Source organism: Macrobrachium nipponense, chromosome 7 (assembly GCF_015104395.2).
Source record: "Macrobrachium nipponense isolate FS-2020 chromosome 7, ASM1510439v2, whole genome shotgun sequence".
NCBI lineage: Eukaryota > Metazoa > Arthropoda > Malacostraca > Decapoda > Palaemonidae > Macrobrachium > Macrobrachium nipponense.
In genome coordinates this window covers 76,801,862-76,825,907 of record NC_061109.1, presented here as the reverse complement: position 1 = coordinate 76,825,907, position 24,046 = coordinate 76,801,862, and the positions used below count along the sequence as shown (strand labels likewise).

General features: G+C 36.2%; 1 protein-coding gene and 1 long non-coding RNA gene across 7 annotated transcripts in view; both read right to left on the bottom strand.

Moving 5' to 3' along the window:
* Positions 1-1,184: 1,184 nt before the first annotated feature.
* LOC135217056 (uncharacterized) lies at positions 1,185-8,152 on the bottom strand. Its single transcript, XR_010315025.1, has 3 exons — positions 7,835-8,152; positions 2,035-2,151; positions 1,185-1,508 (listed from the first exon to the last, which is right to left on the bottom strand). It is a non-coding gene; the product is annotated as an uncharacterized LOC135217056 (long non-coding RNA).
* Positions 8,153-8,694: 542 nt separating this feature from the next.
* The window catches only part of LOC135217118 (uncharacterized), a 163,177-nt gene continuing 147,825 nt past the window's right edge, over positions 8,695-24,046 (bottom strand). For 5 of the 6 annotated variants that reach the window (XM_064252821.1, XM_064252823.1, XM_064252820.1 and 2 more), the window contains 13 exons: positions 23,384-24,046; positions 21,421-21,537; positions 19,796-19,966; positions 18,685-18,859; positions 17,174-17,456; positions 16,511-16,657; positions 15,481-15,660; positions 14,831-14,973; positions 14,026-14,161; positions 13,266-13,433; positions 11,977-12,200; positions 10,306-10,465; positions 8,695-9,025 (listed from right to left, as the gene is read on the bottom strand). The exon at positions 23,384-24,046 is cut by the window's right edge and continues 471 nt beyond it. In XM_064252821.1, the coding sequence (XP_064108891.1) occupies positions 8,972-9,025; positions 10,306-10,465; positions 11,977-12,200; positions 13,266-13,433; positions 14,026-14,161; positions 14,831-14,973; positions 15,481-15,660; positions 16,511-16,657; positions 17,174-17,456; positions 18,685-18,859; positions 19,796-19,966; positions 21,421-21,537; positions 23,384-24,046 (2,621 nt within the window). In that variant the 3' untranslated portion in view covers positions 8,695-8,971. The remainder of the gene's footprint in view (positions 9,026-10,305; positions 10,466-11,976; positions 12,201-13,265; positions 13,434-14,025; positions 14,162-14,830; positions 14,974-15,480; positions 15,661-16,510; positions 16,658-17,173; positions 17,457-18,684; positions 18,860-19,795; positions 19,967-21,420; positions 21,538-23,383) is intronic. The other variant, XM_064252825.1, reaches the window with a different exon arrangement.

Sequence of the window (24,046 nt, the reverse complement as noted above, 5' to 3'; positions counted from 1 at the left end):
TAAAATTTTGTATTGCAGAGCTGGAGTACTTCTCATTTTTTTGGACTACTTTTGACACGTTCAGCTATAACAGGATCATGTTTGGTAATGAATCTAAAAAGTTTACGGATATTTCCTGGATTTTGTTCATCGTCACCTTCTTCTGTGACCTCTTTGTGCTATATTTTGTGTTACTGTCAGGAGAATAATCTCACCAAGAGTTTTTATGTAATGACGATTTTCACAGACTTTCTTCTGATAGCTCTCACTCATACTCTGTTTAATGGATGTTTTATTAGTTTGTATTGTGTTGGTAGTCAATCCACGCAGTATAGGAGGATTTATGGATATATGAGCTCAGGTGCTTTGCAATGGCCCCATCTTTTCCTTGTTACTTTTTCCATCGTCTAAAGTCACTCTTTACAAATGCATCGTCTGCATTGCCATGAGAAGGTGATGCAAAGTGCCTACAAGCAAAACAGAACATTGCTTCACGTTCTTGAGAGTACTCAGCCCAATCATATTATCAAACCAAGCACCAACAAATGACCGAGCAGTGGATATTTCCTTCACTATGCTTAGGATACTCCTTTAAACGTGGTTGAACAGGTTTAGAACTAGCAGAGCAATGTCTTTCTTCTTTTTCTGTATCTGAGATGGCAGTGCACTATGCACTGACCTTTGCAGTAGTTTCAGCATCAGAACACCTTCTTGACTATTTTGTCGAAGCCTCTTCAGATTCACTCTTCTCTGTTACACTACGTTTCTGAATAGTAATGAACTTATCCATAATGCCTTGTAGATATCAGTAGACATCTGTAACAAAATTTTACCTTATGGTTCAACTTGACTGAATACAAACTCAAATACGTTTCATCATGAAATTGGTAAAAGCAAAAGAACAACTATAAGACAAAAGAAAAGATTGATTGATTGTTCCCCAAAATATAAGCAAATGTTGAGGATTTGACTAGTCCATAAACAGTAATAATACATATCTATTAAGAAATATCGTATTACTGTTTGTTTGTTTATATGCAATTTTTATATTGCTAGGAACCAACTGGACATTCCCCTTGTATTTGAAAAAATCTGTCAGATTATGAAATGTGGACCTTGATCCTGATTAGCCTATGATAGGCTAAAGTTAGCCTTGGCTAACTTTAGTATTATGTATATAATGATAATTAATGAATCATAATATGCCTGCCTATTCCCAAAATGTCTTCTGTAACAGTAACATATGCAACAGATATCTCTTAGGGCCCTTTCACACTATGTCGCACGTAAATCCGACACGATGTCGCACCTACATGCGACTAGCAGTCGACTATTATTTCTAATGTGCCTTTTAACACTGCCGGTCCGGCATCGCATTACAGCCGACAGGCCCCACTTGACATGTCCGGTACTGCACCCAGACGCGATTGCAGTTGGCCATTGAGTTCAATACATGTCTTCACACTATGCGATTTTTTCCTGCATATACGTGCGGCAGCAGTAGACTTACTGCTTCTGGTGATCGGGTACTGAAATCATTTGAGGGATACAAATAGTGTTATTCCCGTTGCTGAATAACCACTGGTTCCATGCAACGAGAAAACACCATACAGTAATAACAATAATAGTGTTATTGGTAAATAAGAAAGAACTAGAGGGATGGATAGCTTAAGTATAATCTACTGAGAAATTATTTACTAAATGATTTGCTGTTTTGTTCCATTTAGGTTACATATACGTTTTGATACTGAAATTATTAGGGTATCTGCAAATTATCTATATAAAAGAGGGCTAAAAGCCTTTGATTTCGATAAATATGATTTTTTAAAGAAGTTTTTATAGTTAACACTTACGTTTTATTTACATTACTTAATGAAACAGAGAGATATGCATTTTTTATATAAAAGTAAAAGACTTTTGTTTTTTAGATATATCAGTTTATACTTTTGATAAACAGAGATGTTTCTGCTAACACTTGTTGCTTTCATTTATCCTTTTGGATTTCTATATGGAAAAGCAAATTTACAAGGAAAGGTGCATATTATTTCTTCTTACCTGATGGTAACTGCCAGTTGTTGTGCTGGCGAAATAGCATCTCTGAATGTCGTATTTTCTTTTAGCAACTGTTCATGTAGACGTGGCAAAAGTTCGTCAAAGGTTGTTTTAGACAGTCTGAAGAAATTGAAAAATTTATCATAATCTCTCTTCAGCTCCTCGAAAATTGTGGCAAATGCACCATACAAGTGCCTTTGTGTACTCAAAGGGTGTACCCAGTGAATTCTAGATTTTCTCTTTTTTTTTCTCAAATGATATATACGTATATATATATATATATATATATATATATATATATATAATATATATATATATATATATATATATATATATATATATATATATATATAAAGACAATAATTTTCTCTTCCTGTCCATCTAGTCACCACTACAGGCTGAGGAAAGTAGACTTGTCAAAAATTGGGTCACTGTGCGGCAGTCGGACAAATGTAGGATTTGCGCAATTTAGTGTCGCATTTAGATACGACACTGCATTCGCATCTTGGTCCGACAAGAATCGCATAGTATGAAAGGGCCCTTAGGCAGCCTAACCAAAATGTTTACTTCTTTGCCAAATATCAAAACGTATGTATATGTTTACAAACAAGCAAGGAATCCGGAAAGGCCCCGAGACTTCCTTGTATTTGCTGATGCACTTCAGACTTGAACAAGCCACAGAGCTATAAATGAAAAACTCTAATCTAATATAAACATTGCTCGGGACTATTAACATGTATGTTAGGGACAATTACTAATATCGATCACATTATGCAATGGTACATGGGTGCAGCAGTTATGCCGGAAACAGACCTTTGTAATATTTACAGTTAGCTTGGAGTTCTCACCTACACTTTCATGACATGCTCCTATGAATACAGTTACTATGGTAACTGCGGTGTTGAAGTCGAATAATCAAAATACCTTAATTTCTTATTTCTTAAAAGATATACATTTATCTTTATTTCAAGTGATGTATAAATTATAGATACAAAATACATCAAAATGGAGAGTCTTGTTAGTTTGATATGCAGCATAAGATAGTAACATTCATAATTGCAGTAATATGTGTGGCACTGTTTATGATAGTTTTAAAGAAAACTTTTAATTTTCATAGCCTCATGGGATACTAATTCAAATATCTTGCTTTTTAGGTGCGAACTAGTTGTCTCTCTGTGATTTAAGTTTTGAATTTCCTGCCTCCAGTATATTTACTGATTCACTCAATATAAGTGTTATCAATACAACCAAATCATGTTGTGTGATTAGTTAGTGGCTATTGTTATATTCAATAATGATTAATTTTATATATAATATTTAATTAAAAAAGTGGGGTGGCAAACCAGGAGCAAGGCCAAAATCTGGGAGGGCAGCTGACCCCCCATGCCCGCCCCTAGAATCGCCACTGGTTACAACACGGTAGCAATGATTTATCCGGGAGCACGGGAACTATAAAAAAACGGGTCTTACCTCTAGTACGGTCTGAAAGGGACGGGCGAAACATCTTCACGCCTGACACTTTATGCCATGATCAGTTAGACATTTTTGCAACTCATACCAACAACCTTAATTTCCTAGTAACCATCACTATATATGTATATATATAACATCACATATACATATATATATATATATATATATCTATATATATATATATATATATAAATATGTATATAATACATGTATATATATATATTATATATATAAATACTATATATATATAGACATATATATTGTGATAGTTACTAGCGAAATCACAGAAGGAAATTATGGTTGTTGGTATGAGTTGCAAAAATGTCTAACTGATCATGGCATAAAGTGTCAGGCGTGATGACGTTTCGCCCGTCCCTTTCAGACCGTACTAGAGGTAAGACCCGTTTTTTTTATAGTTCCCGTGCTCCCGGATAAATCATTGCTACCGTGTTGTAACCAGTGGCGATTCTAGGGGCGGCCATGGGGGGCAGCTGCCCTCCCAGATTTTGGCCTTGCTCCTGGTTTGCCACCCCACTTTTTTAATTAAATATTATATATAAAATTAATCATTACTAAATATAACAATAGCCACTAACTAATCACACAACATGATTTGGTTGTATTGATAACACCTTATATTGAGTGAATCAGTAAATATACTGGAGGCAGGAAATTCAAAACTTAAATCACAAAGAGACAACTAGTTTGCGCTTGTTGTTGGTGCCGTTAAGATATATATATATATATATATATATATATATATATATATATATTATATATATATAATATAAATATACAACAACCAAGGGGCAGGCAGGTGACGACCAAGGAATACATCAAATCAGGTGTTGACCTGAAGGAAACAGGCCAATCTACATAGTTTTTTATTCCAACGTTTCGTAATAACATTTATTACATCTTCTGGAATCTGTCAATAATTAAAATAAAATAATAATATTATAAAACAATCTTAAATTTACTAAAAAATTAAAAAAATTGTAAAAAGACTAAAATTTACTAAAATATACAATTACAGAAAATTATTATTTAAAAGCTGGAACCGCCAACCAACCTTAAGTTAAGAGAGAGAAAGACTGAATGATAGGAGACAACAAAAAAGGAGACACGTTAACTAAGGTACAGTTGGATGGAGGAGGTTTGGGTATTCAACTGGGGAACCAGCCTTGCTTAAATGAGTAATGACTCTAAAATGGGTAATTCTTGGGGGTTTGGTGTTTGCCCTATAATGCAAAAATCGTCTCTTTCGATATGTGTTTTGCAGATTTTTGCATGGTTCCTGATATTTGAATGTTCAGGGTTGGAGAGCCTACTTCCTGTTCGGAAGCTTATTCCACGATGAGAATCGATTCTGACCTTCAGTAACCTCTTCGTAGATCCCACGTAAGTCCCAGAGTTACACTTTGGGCAAGTATATTTATATACTACATTTGAGGTCAAGAAGGGACTCAATCGATCTTTATATTTAAAGAAAGACCCAATTGTTAATGGATTTTTTGGTATTAGTTTAATAACTAACTGCACCATAGTGTTTTTCCATAATCTGAGTAAACTTTTTTCTGAAGGAGTCATCATGTAAAAATGGAAATTTTGCATAAATGACTAACTTTGGTACCGTGATAAATGTTTTCGTATTGTTAAATGTTTTCGTATTGGATTCTACGAAGAGGTTACTGAAGGTCAGAATCGATTCTCATCGTGGAATAAGCTTCCGAACAGGAAGTAGGCTCTCCAACCCTGAACATTCAAATATCAGGAACCATGCAAAAATCTGCAAAACACATATCGAAAGAGACGATTTTTGCATTATAGGGCAAACACCAAACCCCCAAGAATTACCCATTTTAGAGTCATTACTCATTAAGCAGCTGGTTCCCCAGTTGAATACCCAAACCTCCTCCATCCAACTGTACCTTAGTTAACGTGTCTCCTTTTTTGTTGTCTCCTATCATTCAGTCTTTCTCTCTCTTAACTTAAGGTTGGTTGGCGGTTCCAGCTTTTAAATAATAATTTTCTGTAATTGTATATTTTAGTAAATTTTAGTCTTTTTACAATTTAATTTTTTAGTAAATTTAAGATTGTTTTATAATATTATTATTTAATTAATTGACAGATTCCCAGAAGATGTAATAAATGTTATTACGAAACGTTGGAATAAAAAACTATGTAGATTGGCCTGTTTTCCTTCAGTCACACCTGATTTGATATATAAATATATATATATAATATACATATATATATATATATATACATATATATATATATATATATATATATATATATATATATATATATATATATCTTAAAGGCACCAACAACATTCTATAATATTAAATAATCAGGTTGATAACCTTAGCTCTTTCTGGCTAGAAACAGATGCAAAACGCTAGATTCCTCGAGGATGCTGAAACGAAAAAACAAACAGGACAACTTACTGGTGCACATTTGGGGTCAGTGACGCGCTTCGAAGATCACGAGTTTCATGTATGTAGCGTGCATCCCTCTTGTGTGACAATCAGTGAGTGTGTGTGTTCATAATGAACAGAAAATGACATATAGTCAAGTAGCAAAAGTTGCAAAGGGGGGACTCTATGATTTTGGTTGATAGTGTTGGAACACACCACGGAAGAGGTGCTAGAAGAGATGTTGCAGATCCGTCGGACAAGGTAACGAGAAATTTGGAAATAGTTAACATTTGAAGTGACAATTACTTGAGTCTAGAGAAAGGGAAGTGAGGTGCGGCACACATTCTTTACTGACAAACTTTAATGTTTTATGGTGTCATAATTATGGTCTCTATTTCAGATGGATTCGAAGTCACCTATGGGTTTCTCTGACTGATTTTGACTATTAATAAACTATGAATGTTTGGACACTTAGGGGAAAAGGGGTACTTACTTAAATATGATTTTGAGAGGAATATGAAAGTTTAAAGTTTCTTTTTGAGTCAGGTTTAATTAATTTTAATCCATTTTCCTGTTAGCTAATTTTGGGAAATAAAAAGTATATTTTTGTAACCACGAGAGTTTACCTTAGCTTAGTTTGAAACCGATTTTCAGCAAACTCCAGAGATGGCATTCAACAGAACAATGGTAGGTTACGTTACCAGTTAGATGTTTTGTTTTCATTTTGTTTAAAACGAGTGTCATTTGACCTCGTTAGAGATTTTTCCCTGTTAGATATATATATATATATATATATATATATATATATATATATATATATATATCTAACAGGGAAAATCTCTAACGAGGTCAAATGACACTCGTTTTAAACAAAATGAAATCAAAACATCTAACTGGTAACGTAACCTACCATTGTTCTGTTAAATGCCATCTCTGGAGTTTGCTGAAAATCGGTTTCAAACTAAGCTAAGGTAAACTCTCGTGGTTACAAAAATATACTTTCTATTGCCCCAAGAATATATATTAATTTAATAATATAAATAATATAATATTATAATATAAATATATAATAATATAATATATATATATAGTAGGCACTATTGGGCAGCGGGGAAAATCTATGGTTCATTTGTATGGCAAGATACTTGTTACACCATTACCAGACTAACTTATTATCGTAAGGCACTTATTTCTTTATACTTGTGACTTAACGCGTTAACAGCATTAAGGCTCTAATGTATATTCCTTTCTGAAATGGTTTTGGTTAGAGTTCCGAAGCTGAGAGCTACTTGCTTTTAAATCTCACTCATCTCTTACTATGTCAGTGCTAGGTTTAGAGTTCGTATTCTAAAATTAGGCTTTTAATGTTCCCTACAATGCAAGGGTTAAGCATTGTTAATGCTTTTAATTAGTTCATTTTTGACTGAAGTGAAATGAAAGGAACGGCCTGCAACAGGGCCTATCTGAACTCTGAGCCCTAAATGTATCACAGTCATTGGACATAGTTCGTCTTTCTGGCCATTAATTTATCATTTTTTGCACCAATGATCTTGTTCTTGCCTTATCTATTTTAATATTCGCAGATCAGTGTAACTACGGGGACATAGCCTACTTGCTAACCTTGTTTAACGTCTAGCTAGCTATCTTTGGAATAACCTTGTTAATTTGAAGGTGGTAAGAGCACAGAAATCATCAAGATTAGGCTACACCTTTGATAAAATATTGCACCTAAAAAAATTATTAATGTCCTAGCTAATAATAAAATGCAGGTACAAAGTCAAAACTTTCCACCCAGCATGATCTTTGGTGTCCATCGACGAATATGCAATAGTATGTATCATCTACTACTAATAAGTACTATAACGAGCTTGGATACAATTGCATAGTATACCAACAATAATACGTACATGGAGCATGGGGCGGCGTCCGTTGTCGAGTCCGACTCACTCACGTGTTGTAAACATCAGACAATAAAACGTTGTCGTTTCGTCGTTGTGTAGGTTCCAATAATGCTGACGCGGCTGCGCACAAACTTTCGTCGTACGACAGATTGAACATGGTTCTGAAAAGTACATGATGGTATGGGACGTTCAATTTCGTGCTGGATTTTCTGTCTTCTCAGTTTTTCTTCATATTACGTGGAGCCAACTAAACTTATGTACTTTTAAGTCCCCGCACTCATCCATCATCCATGATTATTCGAGAGACCCATCTCAGTGACGTCATGTAGACGTTACACATTTGCATCAACTAAATCGGAAGATATTATTTTGTTTGGTGTTTGATGACTAAGAAACGTCGATACCAATATAGAATTTATACTTTATCGGTAAGTTTTTCAGCGAAAATCCTTACTCTCAGGCTTTGCAGATATTTAAGACATCAACTTTATTTATGAGAGTATAAATAAGCTTAACTTTATTATGCATAATAATCCTCACGGCTTTCGAAGACTTATGTCGTAAAATGCAGTTGCCATTTCGGGATTTTTGAATAAAAATTTTTACGTATGGAATTCCACATAGGCAGAGATTATTAAAAAAACAAAAACGTGGCATGAATATAATGGTACGGTCCAAGTCCATGCTGAATTTAAATCACGACAGTGTTGCTGTCGATGGTGAACTGTTTGATGTAGTACTACAATATACCTTAAGATACAGTTCCACAGATTTCCATCTGAATTAGAACAGTGAATTAACTGACAATATGGCAAACGAGTCAGCCATATCCTATAACAATACAGCGAAGGAGCAATAAAACGACATTAATAGTAATATATACATTTATATAGTTTAAAAATAACATATAATGCATTATAGCTCAATAAAATGAGTCAAATATAAGAATACACTTCTGTGTACACAATGAAATGAACACCTCATTATAGCTTTTATGATAATCTGTACATACGGTAGCTAAAATAAGTGTCATGTGCCTTTCAGTGTCTCATGTGATTTAAAAGTGCAGAAGCAAGGAATTATTTGGAGGGGAGGGGGGATGATAAATATGTTTAATATAGACAGTGTGCATTAATGTGTGCACTAGAGGGAATCCAAGTTTCCTGTGGTTAGCTTCGATGCGTAGAGGTTGATCACCTGTGGATATAAGGATACGTGTGTCTTATTAGAGATGTTCTTAAAAGATTTTTTGGTTGTCAGGACTTTACTAAACTGTAATTCATCAGGCCAAGTCTAACTGATCTCATTCCTATACTGTAGAAAAAACAAACACTGTGGACCAGGCCCATGGGAACAAAGTTTTTTTTTTTTTTTCTACAGCACAGTGGTCTAGTTAAATTATTTTTCATAACCAGAGGAGCTTTATCTTTACATCTGAACAAGAGTTAGGTGTGAAGCGATACGAAATGAATGTTGAACCCTGAGATAAATACTAAATTCAAGTTATATTTAAGTGATTATACAAAGTAATTACTCACCTAGTGGTTAATTCAGTCACTTTCATAGAGAAAATATAATGCGCACTAAACTTGACTTGGTACTATACAGCAATTACTATTACATTTGTTATAATATAAATTACAGTGATCCTAACTCAGTGCACTTTTCTGATAACGTGAGTATTTCTAAATCCTATCTAATTGTTTGGTTCAATATTGTCTGCTGAATTCTCAAGATTCACAGAGATTCAACCAAAATTCTTTTACCCTCGGTATTTCTCCTTTAAGATCGAATTACACTGAACAAACATCAGACTGACTACAAATGGGTAAACTATGAACAATCAGACTAACTAGAAATAGGTAAACTGTGAACTATCAGGTTAACTAAAAATAGGTAAATTGTGAACAATCAAATTAACTAAAAATAGGTAAACATTGAACAGTCAGATGAACTACAGATAGGCAAACTGAATAACCATTAACTAGAAATGGGTAAACTGTCAACAATCAGATGAACTAGAAATAGGTAAACTGTGAACAATCAGATTAACTACGAATAGGTAAACTGAACAATCATTAACTAGAAATAGGTAAACTGTGAACAATCACATTAACTAGAAATACGTAAACTGTGAACAATCAGATTAACTACCGATAGGTAATCTGACAATCATAAACTAGAATTAGGTTAACTATGAACAATCACAAGAAATAGGTAAACTGTGAACTATCAAGTTAACTACAAATAGGTAAATTGTGAACAATCAAATTAACTAAAAATAGGTAAACATTGAACAGTTAGATGAACTACAGATAGGTAAATTGTGAACAATCAGATTAACTACGAATAGGTAAACTGTGAACAATGACATTAACTACAGATAGGTAAATTGTCAACAAACAAATTAACTACAAATAGTTGACTGTGAACACTCAGATAAACTACAAATTGGTAAACTGTAAAGTTATACTTACTCTGTATATAAAGGCGTACTGTTCCTTTGTTTGAACTGCTCCTGCTCTGTCTCTCCTTATGGAATAAACTGTGCGGGGAATATCTACAGCTCTCTGGTCCTCAAACTGTCTCATCACCAGGTCACACGCTAAGAATGTTCCAGATCTGCCCGTTCCAGGACTTTGGGGGGAAAGGAACCAATTCATAATAAGTCAAATGATTTTTGGTAGTTAACAAAAATTTTTTTTTGCCCGATTTTACCTTTCTAAATTATTTTTTTCTTTCTGAGAAGAGAGCCAATTTGAACTCGCTGCCACTGAGGTGACAGGCCAAGACAAAACCGACCACACCACTAAGGCGCTACTTTTACCTTTTTTAAAATCAGTTTTTCTTTCTGAGAAAAGAGTAAATTTTAAGATAAGTAAAATGATTTGCTGATATCTATAAGAGTTTTTTGTTTTGTTTTCGTTTTACCTGATTTGGCCTTTATTCAATAATTATTTCTTTCCGAGAAAAGACCTAAGTTTAAGATACTGTACAAGGATTTGCTGATATTCCAAAAATTATTTGTTTTTCTGCCTTATTGAGCCAAATTTAAGAAAATATTCGCTCTCTAGGAAAACATGTATACTTTATTCATTTATAATATTGCTTACAAAAGTCTATTTCAATTGTTAAATCACTCGAACTATAAGAGTTCTTTGCTCACAAAATCATTTCAATTGTTAAATCACTCTGTAACTAAATAAGAGTTCTCACAAAAGTCTATTTCAATTGTTAAATCACTCTGTAACTATAAGAGTTCTTTGCTCACAAAAGTCTATTTCAATTGTTAAATCACTCTGTAACTATAAGACTTTGCTCACAAAAAGTCTTTCAATTGTTAAATCACTCTGTAACTATAAGAGTTCTTTGCTCTTTCTAAATTATTTTTTTCTTTCTGAGAAGAGAGCCAATTTAGTATATAAAAAACGACACTCATCCAAAACAATTTACATGGTTACTAAAACTGGTGCCACAAAATCTGGGTCATCGTGAAGTATCAAAATATATATCATACAAGGGTTCAACCAGTACAATGAAACGCATAATTTGTTTTAGTTTAATATTCAATTTTAATATGGCTTCAACAACCCAGATGATGTGATGCTATATATATATATATATATATATATATATATATATATATATATATATGTGTGTGGTGTGTGTGTGTGTGTATATATATATATATATATATATATATATATATATATATATATACACACACACACACACACACACACACACATATATATATATATATATATATATATATATATATATATATATATATATATATATATATATAAGCATCACATCATCTGGGTTGTTGAAGCCATATTAAAATTGAATATTACACTAAAACACATTATGCGTTTTCATTGTACTGGTTGAAGCCTAGTATGATATATATTTTGATACTTCACTTTCATATATATATATATATATATATATATATATATATATATATATATATATATGAAAATAAATACCTGCTATACAAATAAGAAACATACTGTACATGTATATGAACTAAATGTTGTTGAGAGGGCACCACCTCCCTGACAAAGATATACAAAAACACCCCTAACATTCCACTGACAAAATACTCTTGTAAACACTTGAAAAAAATTAAATAAACCCCTTACCTGCAGTGGACAACAATGGGTCCCTTTGCTCTGAGTTTCTTGCGCGTTCTTCTTATGTCTAAGATGTAGGAGATAAATGCAGACTCTTCGTTGGGGACCCCTGAGGCGGGCCAGCCCGTGAACCACATGTGAGCTATCTCCCTCACCAGGTTGTTTTCCAAGTTCTTCAGCTGCACGTTTGAAACGACATATTTCTCTCGCATGTCTCGCGATTTCAGCGTTACCTGCCGGGTGTAAGTCATGTTGTTATTTTGTCTTTATTGAAGTTTTTTTTTTTTTTCTTTTTGCAACAATGTACTACTTACATAGGTGACATATAGATCCCACATCGCAACTTCCATACATAGCATTATTATTATTATTATTATTATTTGGGAGGAGACCTCTGAGGGGGCAGTAGCATTGAAAACAATAGTTGATTCTACGGCATTCAATTTGTGTCGTCTTCTCTACGTATCATCTTGCAATCTTCCTTTCATAAGCCTGTGGTTGATATATTGAGTTTCTTAAGGGCATGTAAAGTTTTCTGTTGTCTTAGTTTTATTCTGTAGGTCATTTAAATAGTTCCTCGTTGGACGAGTCTGTTACATACACGACTACTGATCTCAGGGACCAGGTTTTTCCCTGCTCTGCCAACGCGAAATCAGAGGAATTTATTTCTGGTGATAGAAATTCGTTTCTCGGTGAGGTTCAGATCCCACAATAAGCTATAGGTCCTGTTGCTAAGTAGCTAATTGGTTCCTAGCCACGTAAAAATATCTAATCCTTCGGGCGAGCCCTTGGAGAGCTGTCAATCAGCTCAGTGGTCTGGTTAAACTAAGATTTACTTGACTTTTACCAGTGTAACATGCATGATAATACATGCACTCTTTGTAAATAACTACCAGAGGGTGTGCTGAAATGTCAGAGGTAATAAAACTAAGATAACAGAAAAAAAGCCGCTGATAAAATAAAGATTATAAGACGAATAGAGACAACTGTACAAATTGGATGTCATATAAACAGCCATTATTATCATTATTCGGAAAATAAACCCCTCTTCATATGGCACAAGCCTTCATGGGCCACTGATCTAAAATTCAAACTTCCAAAGAATATGGCCTTCATTTGGAAGGAGTTACAGAAGATAATAGGAAATACAGAAAGAAGAGGTCAGTTATTAGAAAAGAAATAAAGACGATAACGTAATAAATCAATAAATACACAGTGCAAAATAAATTGGTAAAATACAAGGCTAATTGTTTTAAGGTAGTGATAATTGCAGTAACTATCATGGGTACGCAGCTCACCTGGAAATCGCCATATAATCTGTGGCAGTCTAACGTTTCTGAAGGCGGCAGGTAGTCTGCGCACTTGTCTATGCCTTTCTCGACGAAATCTGTCAACATCACCACGACTCGCGTCTCCTGCTCCCAAATCATCCTCCAGAAATCTGCAACTGTGTCGTCTAGAGGAGCCTGAAAATCACACGAGTTTTTGAAGAAGCACTTGATAAAGTTTACGGTATAAAAATGTGTAAATAGACACCTTATTGAAAAAAAAAAAAAATCTGGTTTGGTTTTCATAACAATATGGAAGATTTGTGGATGAGGGAAATCTTGGTAAAACTTTTAAAGACGTGTATAAACACCACGAAATGAATGCATAGGTCCCTATATTAGAAAAAAATCTGGATTGCTTACAAAATATGAGGAATTTTTGGATGCAGAAATTCTTTGTAAAAACGTTTAAAGAAGTGTACAAATAATACCAAGTGAATAAACAGACGCCTTAAAAAAAAAACAGATCTGATGTGTTGTCATGTCACTTTTAGAATTTTTGGATTAACTGCAGGCAAGCATTCTTAGTTCAATCGATTTCATTACATTATGCAAATTATAACTTTCTTGGATCAACAGGCTTTAATGAATACACGAACAGCCCTTCTCTGGATCAATAGCTTCCGTTTAAATAATGTTACCTTGTACGATTGATAACTTATAATACAACGTAAAAGATTTCTTGGAATATAATATTTAGACTGATTAATAATCTGTAGAAAACACTTACTTGTGTTGCAATGTAATATTTAGACTCGTTTCTTGGACCTCTGACATAATTTGCATTGATGTACTCAGAGTTTGGCGAGTCCCTTAAACACTTCAAAAGGACCCTCGTCTCTGGCACGGGTATCACATTGGCATACCTATAAAAAAAAAAAAAGAAATGTTCCGTCACACGATTTATCAAGTAAACATAACCACTCGGTTCGTTCTACAGGTTTCCATTAAAGGATGAATATCACAATAACAATTCTACTCCTGTTTATGTCAGAATCCACTAAAACAAATAAATATAAGGAGAATATTACTAAAGGCAAATACAGAGTAAAAACACAGGCAAATGCAGCATAAGAAAATGAGATTGCCATTAATGCGTGCTTCCCACAAGGACAGGAATACACTTAGCAGCAATCTTGATTTTACTCACAGGAAAAAGGTTATTCAAAACTCCCTCCTGAGGTACAACGAACAGGTAACAAGCGTTCACTAAAGGAAGCTTAACTAAAAATATTATGTATTTACTGGATAATTGTTTGTTTGTTTGTTTGTATGGGGCTTTTACGTTGCATGGAACCAGTGGTTATTCAGCAACGGGACCAACGGCTTTACGTGACTTCCGAACCACGTCGAGAGTGAACTTCTATCACCAGAAATACACATCTCTCACCCCTCGATGGAATGGCCGAGAATCGAACCAGCGACCACCAAGGTGGGACGCTAATACCACGCCGCCGAGGCGCTATTTACTGGATAATGACAGAGAATCTACAGACTCAGAAAACCTCACCACTGCAAAACTAAGCATCACTAACCTGTTTTTGTCTTCAACGCCTGCAGGCAACTCGTCATACTTTGGCATGTTTACTGGTATTGTTGAAAATTCTTCGTGCACTCCGTCAATGTCAGAAATGAAGTGAGTGAGTTTGGCAAAGTTGAGAGGACGTGATGGCCCGTTCTGGAAAAGGAGGCAGAATGCTATGAAAATGACTGGTGTGATATTTTGAAAAGGGGCATATGTAAATTGTCTTTACCATAGGAAACACTGAACATAATAACAAAGATGAAATGAGTCCATTTACATAAAGTTGTGTGACTTAAAGATTAGAGAGCAAATGTCAATATAATTTGTAAATCGAGTTTACAGCTCCTGCAAAGCTCGGGCTTTGAAATGATGACAGGCTACATTGGGCCACGCTTAGAACCAATGGGAAAAATAAAAGTATGATGAATTTATCCAAAGAAAACTTTTGAAACACAATAAATAAAAGTAAAAAGTAACAGAATTCTTTAATAGGGATCCCATCTTACAAATTATAACTGTTAACAGCGAAGCAATCCTTTTTCTATCAACTTTCATATTTTATTTCATCTTGGGAAAAGAAAGGCCATGGGCTCCTCATAACGAAACTGTGGCCATAGGGCTACTGACTGAGCAACAAGGCTCCCCTCCTGAAGGACTTACAGGATCATCGAAGGCTTGATTCAAGTAGGATTTCACCGATCTGCCAGAAGCTCTCCTTTTGCTCTTCCTCCTGAAGGAGTGGTAGACGGACACGCTGTCCATGCTGTAAGCATCCATGCTGACGGGCGTGCAACGCCGCCCGTAGTAGTTGTTTGTGCTGCCTCGTTTTTTCACTATCATCTGGAAATATGGAAAAGGATTTGTTAGTTTGTTTGTATGGCGTTTTTGCGTTGCATGGAACTAGTGGTTCTACAGCAACAGGACCAACAGCTTTACGTGACTTCCGAACCACGTCGAGAGTGAACTTCTAGCACTATAGAAGGATTGAAAGGTGTAAGGTGGAAAACCTCGCAGTTACACTGAGACGACTAGTAGAGAGGTGGAAAGTGGTTTGGAAGAAAGAGAATATGAACAGAGGTACAGTAAAAGGGATGAAAGAGGTTGCAGCTACGGGCCTAGGGGACACTGGAAAGAACCTTTAAGTACGTACGTAATGCCTACATTGCACCTCACCACTAACTCCCGCGGGGGGATGAGACAGAGATATTTTTTCCCTTATTTTTTTGTTGTCTTTTCTGACATTGTACTGCACTGGTGATTTTAACCTTTCAGAAAAAAAAAAGAAAACAAAGGAGGCCAAGTCCAAGGATCTAGAGGTGGAACTGGGAAAAAAAACCTCACAGTTGCACTAAGACTTAATGGTTAGAGAAGTTGGATGGCAAGACTGAAGAAAGGGAGCAGGAACGGAGCTAAAGTAAAAGGCTTAAAAAAAAAAAAAAAGAGTGGGTGACGACGTTATAATATAATAAATACCCTTAATGCTCATATTCTTGCATGTGGATCTCAGGCTCTATAGTAAAAAAGAAAGAAAAAAAAAAGTCCAAAAAGCGTGAAGAATTCGAGAAACTAAGAGAGCACTGTGGCTCTTATGCAACAATAACATACCCTTCCTTAATGCCCTCAGAGCATCTCACGCGAGGTGCACTGACAGTTCAAACGAGCTTTAAGGAGTGACTAAAACCTGACTTACGAAGAAAATGATGGCCGTGATGATGGAGAGCATCACTATCGTCGCGATAACGATGCTGACGATTGCCGACGTGCCGATAGCTGCTTCTTCTGTCAGAACTGTGGCGTCGCTCAAGTCTCCAGGGCGGACCAACTCCAGCTGAGATACCTGGGGTGGGAGAGGTGGTAGGAAGTTTAATTGCTGTTATTATAAGTGATGTATTTTGTATTATTGGTAGTATAGTTTGTTTGTATGGTGTTTTTACGTTGCATGGAACCAGTGGTTATTCAACAACGGGACCAGCGGCTTTACGTGACTTCCGAAAAACGTCGAGAGTGAACTTCTATCACCAGAAATACACTTCTCTGACCCCTCAATGGAATGCCCGAGAATCGAACTTGCGGCCACCGAGGTGGCAGGTAGTCATACTAGTTATACATTTAAAAAAAAAAAATTTTTTGCTACCAAATGAATTTATTAGGTGTCAGTTATGACAAAAAGAAATATGACCGTACAAACATACTTATTCTAATAATAAATTTTTTTTACTGTTCCACGTACCTGGCAAATACTTTATATTGCACAAAATTCTGTAAATTTAAACGCACTGTAAAACATTCAATCACAGATTTTCTATCTGCTGTAAAAAAAAAAAAAAAGAAAAAAAAATCCACATAAACAAACCTTCGCCCTCAAATAAGTGAGCTCCTCGCTGATTTCCAGATCCTTGGGGAAGAGGGGAAACATCTCGGTCAGGTTAGGATTAATCTCCCCCGATCTGGTGACATAGAAGTACACGCTGGTCACTTCGTCCTGTTTACCGAGGGACGAGTTCACCTTCCCTCCCAGATCCATCTCGGAGTCTGGGACGGCCCCGTGGACCTGGTTTATGTGCTCGTCACCAGGGGGCTTCTTCGGGCCGCAGTCAGGCATGTTGAAGAACTCGATTTCCGATGGGGAAACTGGCCTGTGAATTAATAAATTATTATTATTATTATTATTATTATTATTATTATTATTATTATTATTATTATTAACCCTTTTCATATGGAACAAGCCTACCAAAGGAGCCACTGACTTGAATTTCAAGCTTACAAAGAATATGGCGCTTATTAAGAAGTCAAAGAAGGTAAAGGGAAATACAGAAAAAATCTCACTTATTGAAAAGAAAAAGTACATTAATAAATAAAAAAATAGATGTTTTAAATTACAACGAGAATGGCATTAGGGTAGTAATGCATTACATTTATATTAATAAATAGATAAAAAAATGGGATCTCTATTTCCACTGGAATCTCAAAGGTAGTACTATCTTAACTCGATATTTCTAATGACAACTAAAGTTCATATTGTCCTTTATTCTTATGGAAGCTGGGTAAAATAGTAAATGGGGAACTCTACAATTAGTCTGTGCTGGTTTCGTCAAAATGGCAGTCTATGATTTTGCGCATTACTGCAGTAAGAAAGTATATAACCATTACAGTATTTTTACTCTTGTGCAGCTGACTTAGGTCAGTTCCTTGACCATGGTCATGTTGTCATCTAAAAGACTGTGGTTGAACGTCGTTCCAGTAAAAACAAAAATACTTCAAAACTGCAACTAAATGGACGTTCCAGTCACAAGAATTCTACATGGCTACAGTCGAGTGACTTTCCAGGGAATTCTACAGAACTACAATCAATTGAATGTCGTTCCAGTCAAAGAATTCTACAAGGCAGCAATCGACTGACTTTCCAGCAAGGAATTACATTACCGAACCGAATGGCATCTCAGTAGAGGAATTCAACAGGGCTGAAGACGACTGTTGTTTCAGTCATGGACTCATACAGCACTGCAAATGAATCTAACTCGAGTCAGTGAATTCTAAGGGACTGCAGTCGAATGTAGTTGCAGTCAAGGAATTCTACAGTAATGCAGTCAAATATCATTCTAGTCATGGAATTCTACAGGACTGCGATTGAATGTCATTCCAGACAGCCGTTCAGGAATTCTAGCCAACAGCCGTCGAATGTGGGGCAGGTCCAGGGATTCAAATTGGCTGCAGTCGAACGTCATTCCAATAAAGTTATGCTAAAGATCTGTAATCGTGTGTCTCACAAGTCAAAGAACTCTTACGGAACTGCAGCTGAATGAAGAATTCTATATGACTGAGAGTGGATAGCAACAAGAAAATGGCTTAAGAAAAAGGACGTACCAATCCTGCTGCAAGTGTTGGCTAATCCACTCAGCAAACATCGTTTTGAAGTTGTTTTCGTGAAGGCAGAAATCATCCTGGCTGTAGGCCACCAGCGCCTTCACGTACGGTAACGGGTGTTCGTGCACTGTTCCATTCGGGAATTTCACCGACGTGGTGAGAGACGGTCTGGAGTCTAAAAAAGGGTTGAATAAAACGGTATCCATCAGTATCTGCATGAGAGTGAAAATGTGTTTGCTTGTCCAACTGCTATAAAAGTGATAAACAAAACGTAATGTTATCAACTGATTTGGCAAAACTATTCAAGAATTTTTACGTAAAAAAATGGTGATGAGTGAAAATAAACAGAACCTTTTTTGTGCACTCAGCATTGAGCAACTGATCCAACTAACCTCAGTGAATATGGTAAAAATTAATCTAGAACATTCTGTTGTAAAGAAAATTAAGAACTTTTAAGGGTAATCAGAAAGTTTATGTTAAACAGAGGTTAACATCATGGCAGTAGATTAAACGTGTTAATATATTACACAGTTGATTTATTAAACTAAACACTAAGGTAATTAAATAAGCAAAAACACAGCAACAAGGCGATTTTAAGCACTGTAAAATAACGAAAATTGGAACAGAGCGATATGGCAACAGCTTCAGGAAGCCAGCACACAGAAAAACACAAACATTTAGCAATCACACAGAGATAAGTGGGAAAAGTGTAAAGAACACTTTAGGATAAATTGATTGATATTTTGTCTGTTTCACAAGATTTAAGCTTAGTCCTGAAGATATCAAACGTATGTACAAAATAAGTGTAGAATTTCAATTTAAAGTCCATGTCCAATACTCTTGAAGTGTGCGGCAACCGATGATACGTTTTGAGAAAATTAGAACCAGATCAACGTCACAATGCTGCCAGATTTTTTTTTCGTACTGTTCAGTGACGCTATACGATGCAAAATGAGAAAAAGTAAAAATCGTGTTATACTCCTTTAAAGCAAATCAATAAGGATTTACTCTCCCCCGGGAACAATCACAGCATCAAGTATTTGAAAAATTCATTGAATCCCCAACAGCCTCAGAAACCTAGACCTATAGTACGGTTTTTCATGTAACGCACCTGGATACAGGACTGTTACAGTTAATGTACTGGGAGGTGTGGTTACAGGTGGGTAGGTGGGTGGGGAAAATTCCGTTGTCGCTTTTGTCGTCGCGTCTTTTTCTGTGGTAGGGAGAAGCTCCTCTGGGACGGCTGTTCCGGCTGCCGTTTCTTCAGTGCCTTCTGCAGGCTCTGACGAAGGAATTCAGTTTACATTAACAGGCAAAGTAGCGTGTGAGTTTTCTAGTTTTGGGAAATGAAATTTATTCATTTTTATTCTAGCGATGAATTTATTCAAGATGTAGACAATGCAATGAAATTTGTTCTTTGTATAAACAATAGTCATATTTTTTGCATGGATATTGAAATGAATTTATTCAAGATATAGACAATGCAATAAAATTTTTTGTTGTATAAACAATAGTTTTTTTTTTTTTTTTTTTTTTTTTTTTTTGCATAGACATTGAAATGGGTTTTTTCTCCCAAGACCGAAACCATCTGTCTACGTATATTTGAGAAAACAATAAACATTTTATTGCGGTGTACTATAGAGGAGTAAAACAATGTCTATGCTGTTTCATGAATTTTGAGAGTAAAGTCGCTACCATCTCTCTCTCTCTCTCTCTCTCTCTCTCTCTCTCTCTCTCTCTCTCTCTCTAGGCCTAGAAATTTATCATGTTCCATTTGAATTCCTTTGGCATAACCTAATTACTATATAGATGTAAACAATATTATTGTTACTATATACTCAAATGTCTGACGCCAATGTGAGTTATATAAATTGATTAAAACAAAAATCTCTCTCTCTCTCTCCAATGAAAACAACAATATAAATAACAATAAGTTGTTACACAATCTGAAGTCCAATACGTCAATTATTTCATTCTATCTTTGCTTTCATACAAAGTTAGAAAAATAAAAACAAAAAGGACATCATCTTGTTAAGAATAGAGGGCCCATATACGGGAATAAAATAAAATAAAATAAAACGAATTAAATATAAAATAGATTAATTCACTTAAAGTATCAAGATTAGAATCCAGACAAATATGAACAATTTGTATTTTTCTGCCTATAAGAATGAACGACAGTTAAGCTCTCAGACTCAACTGAAAGTATACGAAAAAAAAGAAAGTAATCACAAGCATCAACATTATTTTCATTACAATATACGTCTACTGACGTTATAACATACTCTCAACATATTTCATTAATTCACTGAATGAGAGAGAGAGAGAGAGAGAGAGAGAGAGAGAGAGAGAGAGAGAGAGAGAGAGAGAGAGAGAGAGAGAGAGATCTTGACGAACTGCTACTTCTCATTCCGTTACACATTTATTACTCTGCTCTTTGTGTTCATCTTCAGTGGTTAAGAAAAAAACCCACTGTAGAAAACCAAGTTTAAATGAACATATATAAAACGGGAGCCCTCGACCTTCTTTAAGGCCCTCGTTACTTGAAGAAGACCTTAGTGAAAGTCACAAGCTGCTCCCGTTATATTTTCATATACTTAAGCTTGGTTTTCTAAAGTGGTTCCTTTCTTAACGATTTAAGACTGGCAAAGATACTGCAGCATATTGTCTTCTAGTTAGCCTTTTAAAGAGTACTCTTCATAATGGATGACAACAAAAATGCCTGGCTTTACTCACCCTTCGCAGGGGGCTCCTTAGGGACGGTGCCCTCTACTCCTCCTCCAGCCTCTTCCTCCTCCAAGGGTACTTCAGGATTTGGAAAAACTGTTGAAACCTCAACTTTCTCCTCTGTGGCTGTTGGGATAATCATTGAAGATAAGTCTGGAGTAGTAGGGGATGGGGGCGTGGGGGATGAAAGAGGCTCCTCTTTATCTGAGGGCGAGGGGTCGACTGGGGGAGACGAAGTCTCTGTGAGGGAAGGATCAACAGACGCAAAAGAAGGGACTGAGGTCATATTGGCACCCTCGGTCAGTGATACTGAAGGCTCTGATACAGTGGGCGTTGGGGAAGGAAGAATCTCTGTGTCAAAGATAGGCGTGGAAGACGAAGGGGGTAACTCGACCACGATCATGGAGGGTTCAAGGTTTGTTGTCAATGTTTCTGACTGCAGGACGTTAATACTGAGTGGTAAATCTGAAGCTGTAACTGAAACATCAAATGATGGAGTTAATGGTACTGATGTGGTTTCACTGTTAGGTTCTGGGGAAGCTGTTGTAGACAATAAAAGATTTGAGGAAATTAATCCATCTACGGACACTACACTGGAAACTGGTTGCTCATCAGTAAGATGGTGTTCATCATTAAGAATACTGTCATCAAATACACTAGACACATGTACATTTAATGAATCTGTAAAGGAAGGTGACTCAAGCATTGTGCTATGGCTTTTAGCTGGTGCAAAAGTGGTGGCAGTTATAGCAGTGACAGCTGGAGTAGATAAAATATTAGTATTTTCAAGCATTAGTTCACTAGAAAGTTCGGACTCAGGTTTATTAGTATCACTAGTTATAGGAATGAAACCCCCTGTTAGTTCTGGTGGTAATAGAGATACAGAAGAGGATGGCGTATCATCAGGGTTCAAAGTGGATGTAGGGGTTACTTGAGTACTCTCAACAGACTTTTCAGTGAGTTCAACTACTGGGGTCCAATCATCATTTCCAACTTTGGTTGAAATAGGTACTCCCTCTTCTGAGTCAGGTGAAGACTGTAGTGGCCAAGAATCCTCTTTGGGTACTATTAAAGGGTCTCCTGGGCTTTCATGGTATTCTAGAGTTGCATTTAAGGGGGAATCAATGTTAGCTTCTTGAGCAGGAGGAGGAAGAGTAGGTTCTGAGCTATCAAGAGGCACTGGTATTGGAGTGGTATCTGGAATGATGCTACTTCCTTCTGTTAATCCAGCTTGTTCATTATCAGATGTTAAAGAAATATTACTCATTTCAGTCTCTTCTAGAGGGATGGCAGCTGACAGTGAAAGGTTACCTTCGGGGATTTCATCTGCAGCTGGAGTTGTGGGAATATCAAAAATCTGAAGGGTTTACTGAATCATCACTAGAAGGTTCATATACAATAGAACTTGTTAAAGTAGGGCCTGGATTAACAGATTCGACAATAACTTGAGTCGGAACAACAGATATTGGGGGTTCTGTAATAGTGTCTGCTGATATCTCAGTTGAAAACAAACTAACAGACGGGACTAATGAAGATATAGAGTCTTCTAGTAATGTTCTCGAATCTAAAATATCTATAGTGGTTGTTGGTGACTCAACGAAAGGACTAGTGAACTTTGAGTTTATCAGAAGAGAAGATACTAGGTCAGTGTCTGAAGACATTTCTTCAGCTAATTCACTAAACTCATCTGAAGAAACTAAAGCAGGGACAGCAGTAGTCAGTGAGTCTATCACTGGAACACTGACTACAGGAGAAGTTAGAGTAGTGTGCAATGCCCTTGTAGTTGAAGACTGAGTGGGCACTGACTGAGATAAAAGCATCCACAAAGGAGTTCTAGCATTTTGCAAAGTACGGGCAGAGGTAGGCTTTACGCCACCTAATGAGTTGGTGCTGGGGCTAGATATTAGCTCACTGTCACTCAAAAGTTGTGAAGTAGAGGTTGCTGAAGTATCAGGCTGTGCAGCACTTATACCTGATTGATCCTCAGCTAAAACTGCTATTGGATCAGTTGAAGTTAAAGCTGATGTGAAGTCTATCAAAGATGGCGTTGCCGTTTCAGCGTCTTCTTTCCCATGTAGAGGGTCTGGAAGGCTCTGCGAAGGCTGAAGTCCACCAGTCGGATTAAGGCCATTGGGAATGTCAGATACAAGTGTAGTAACATTGTTGTTGTAGGTTTCACTAGCTAAATCATTGTCAACAATTTCTGTTTCAACTGAAGGCAGAATCTGAGTGGGTGCTCCTGAGATCTTCGTTTCATTTGTTGAAATTTCAGGAACTGCAGCAGGTGACTCAGTTACAGGTAAAGTTTGATGATCTGGTAGTGTTGGCGTGACTGAAACTGGTTCTGCTGTGTGTACCACGGCGCTTGATTGCAGCTCTGGTATGCTAGAAACCAGCTCATCAGCAGGGACAATGGGACCATGCACATTTCCTTGATCTAGTGACCCTGACAGATTGAAGTCTTCAGGGTCAAAGAGTGGTCCAGGAGGAGGAGAAGGAGCTGCCGAACTTATGTCAAAATAGTACTGTGTGACAGGCACCTTGCTTACAGTTAATGAAGGTTCAATTGAAGGCACAGGTGTTGCTGCAGGCACTTCTTCAGGTTCTGTGGGAAATATAATTGTCGGATTGGGGA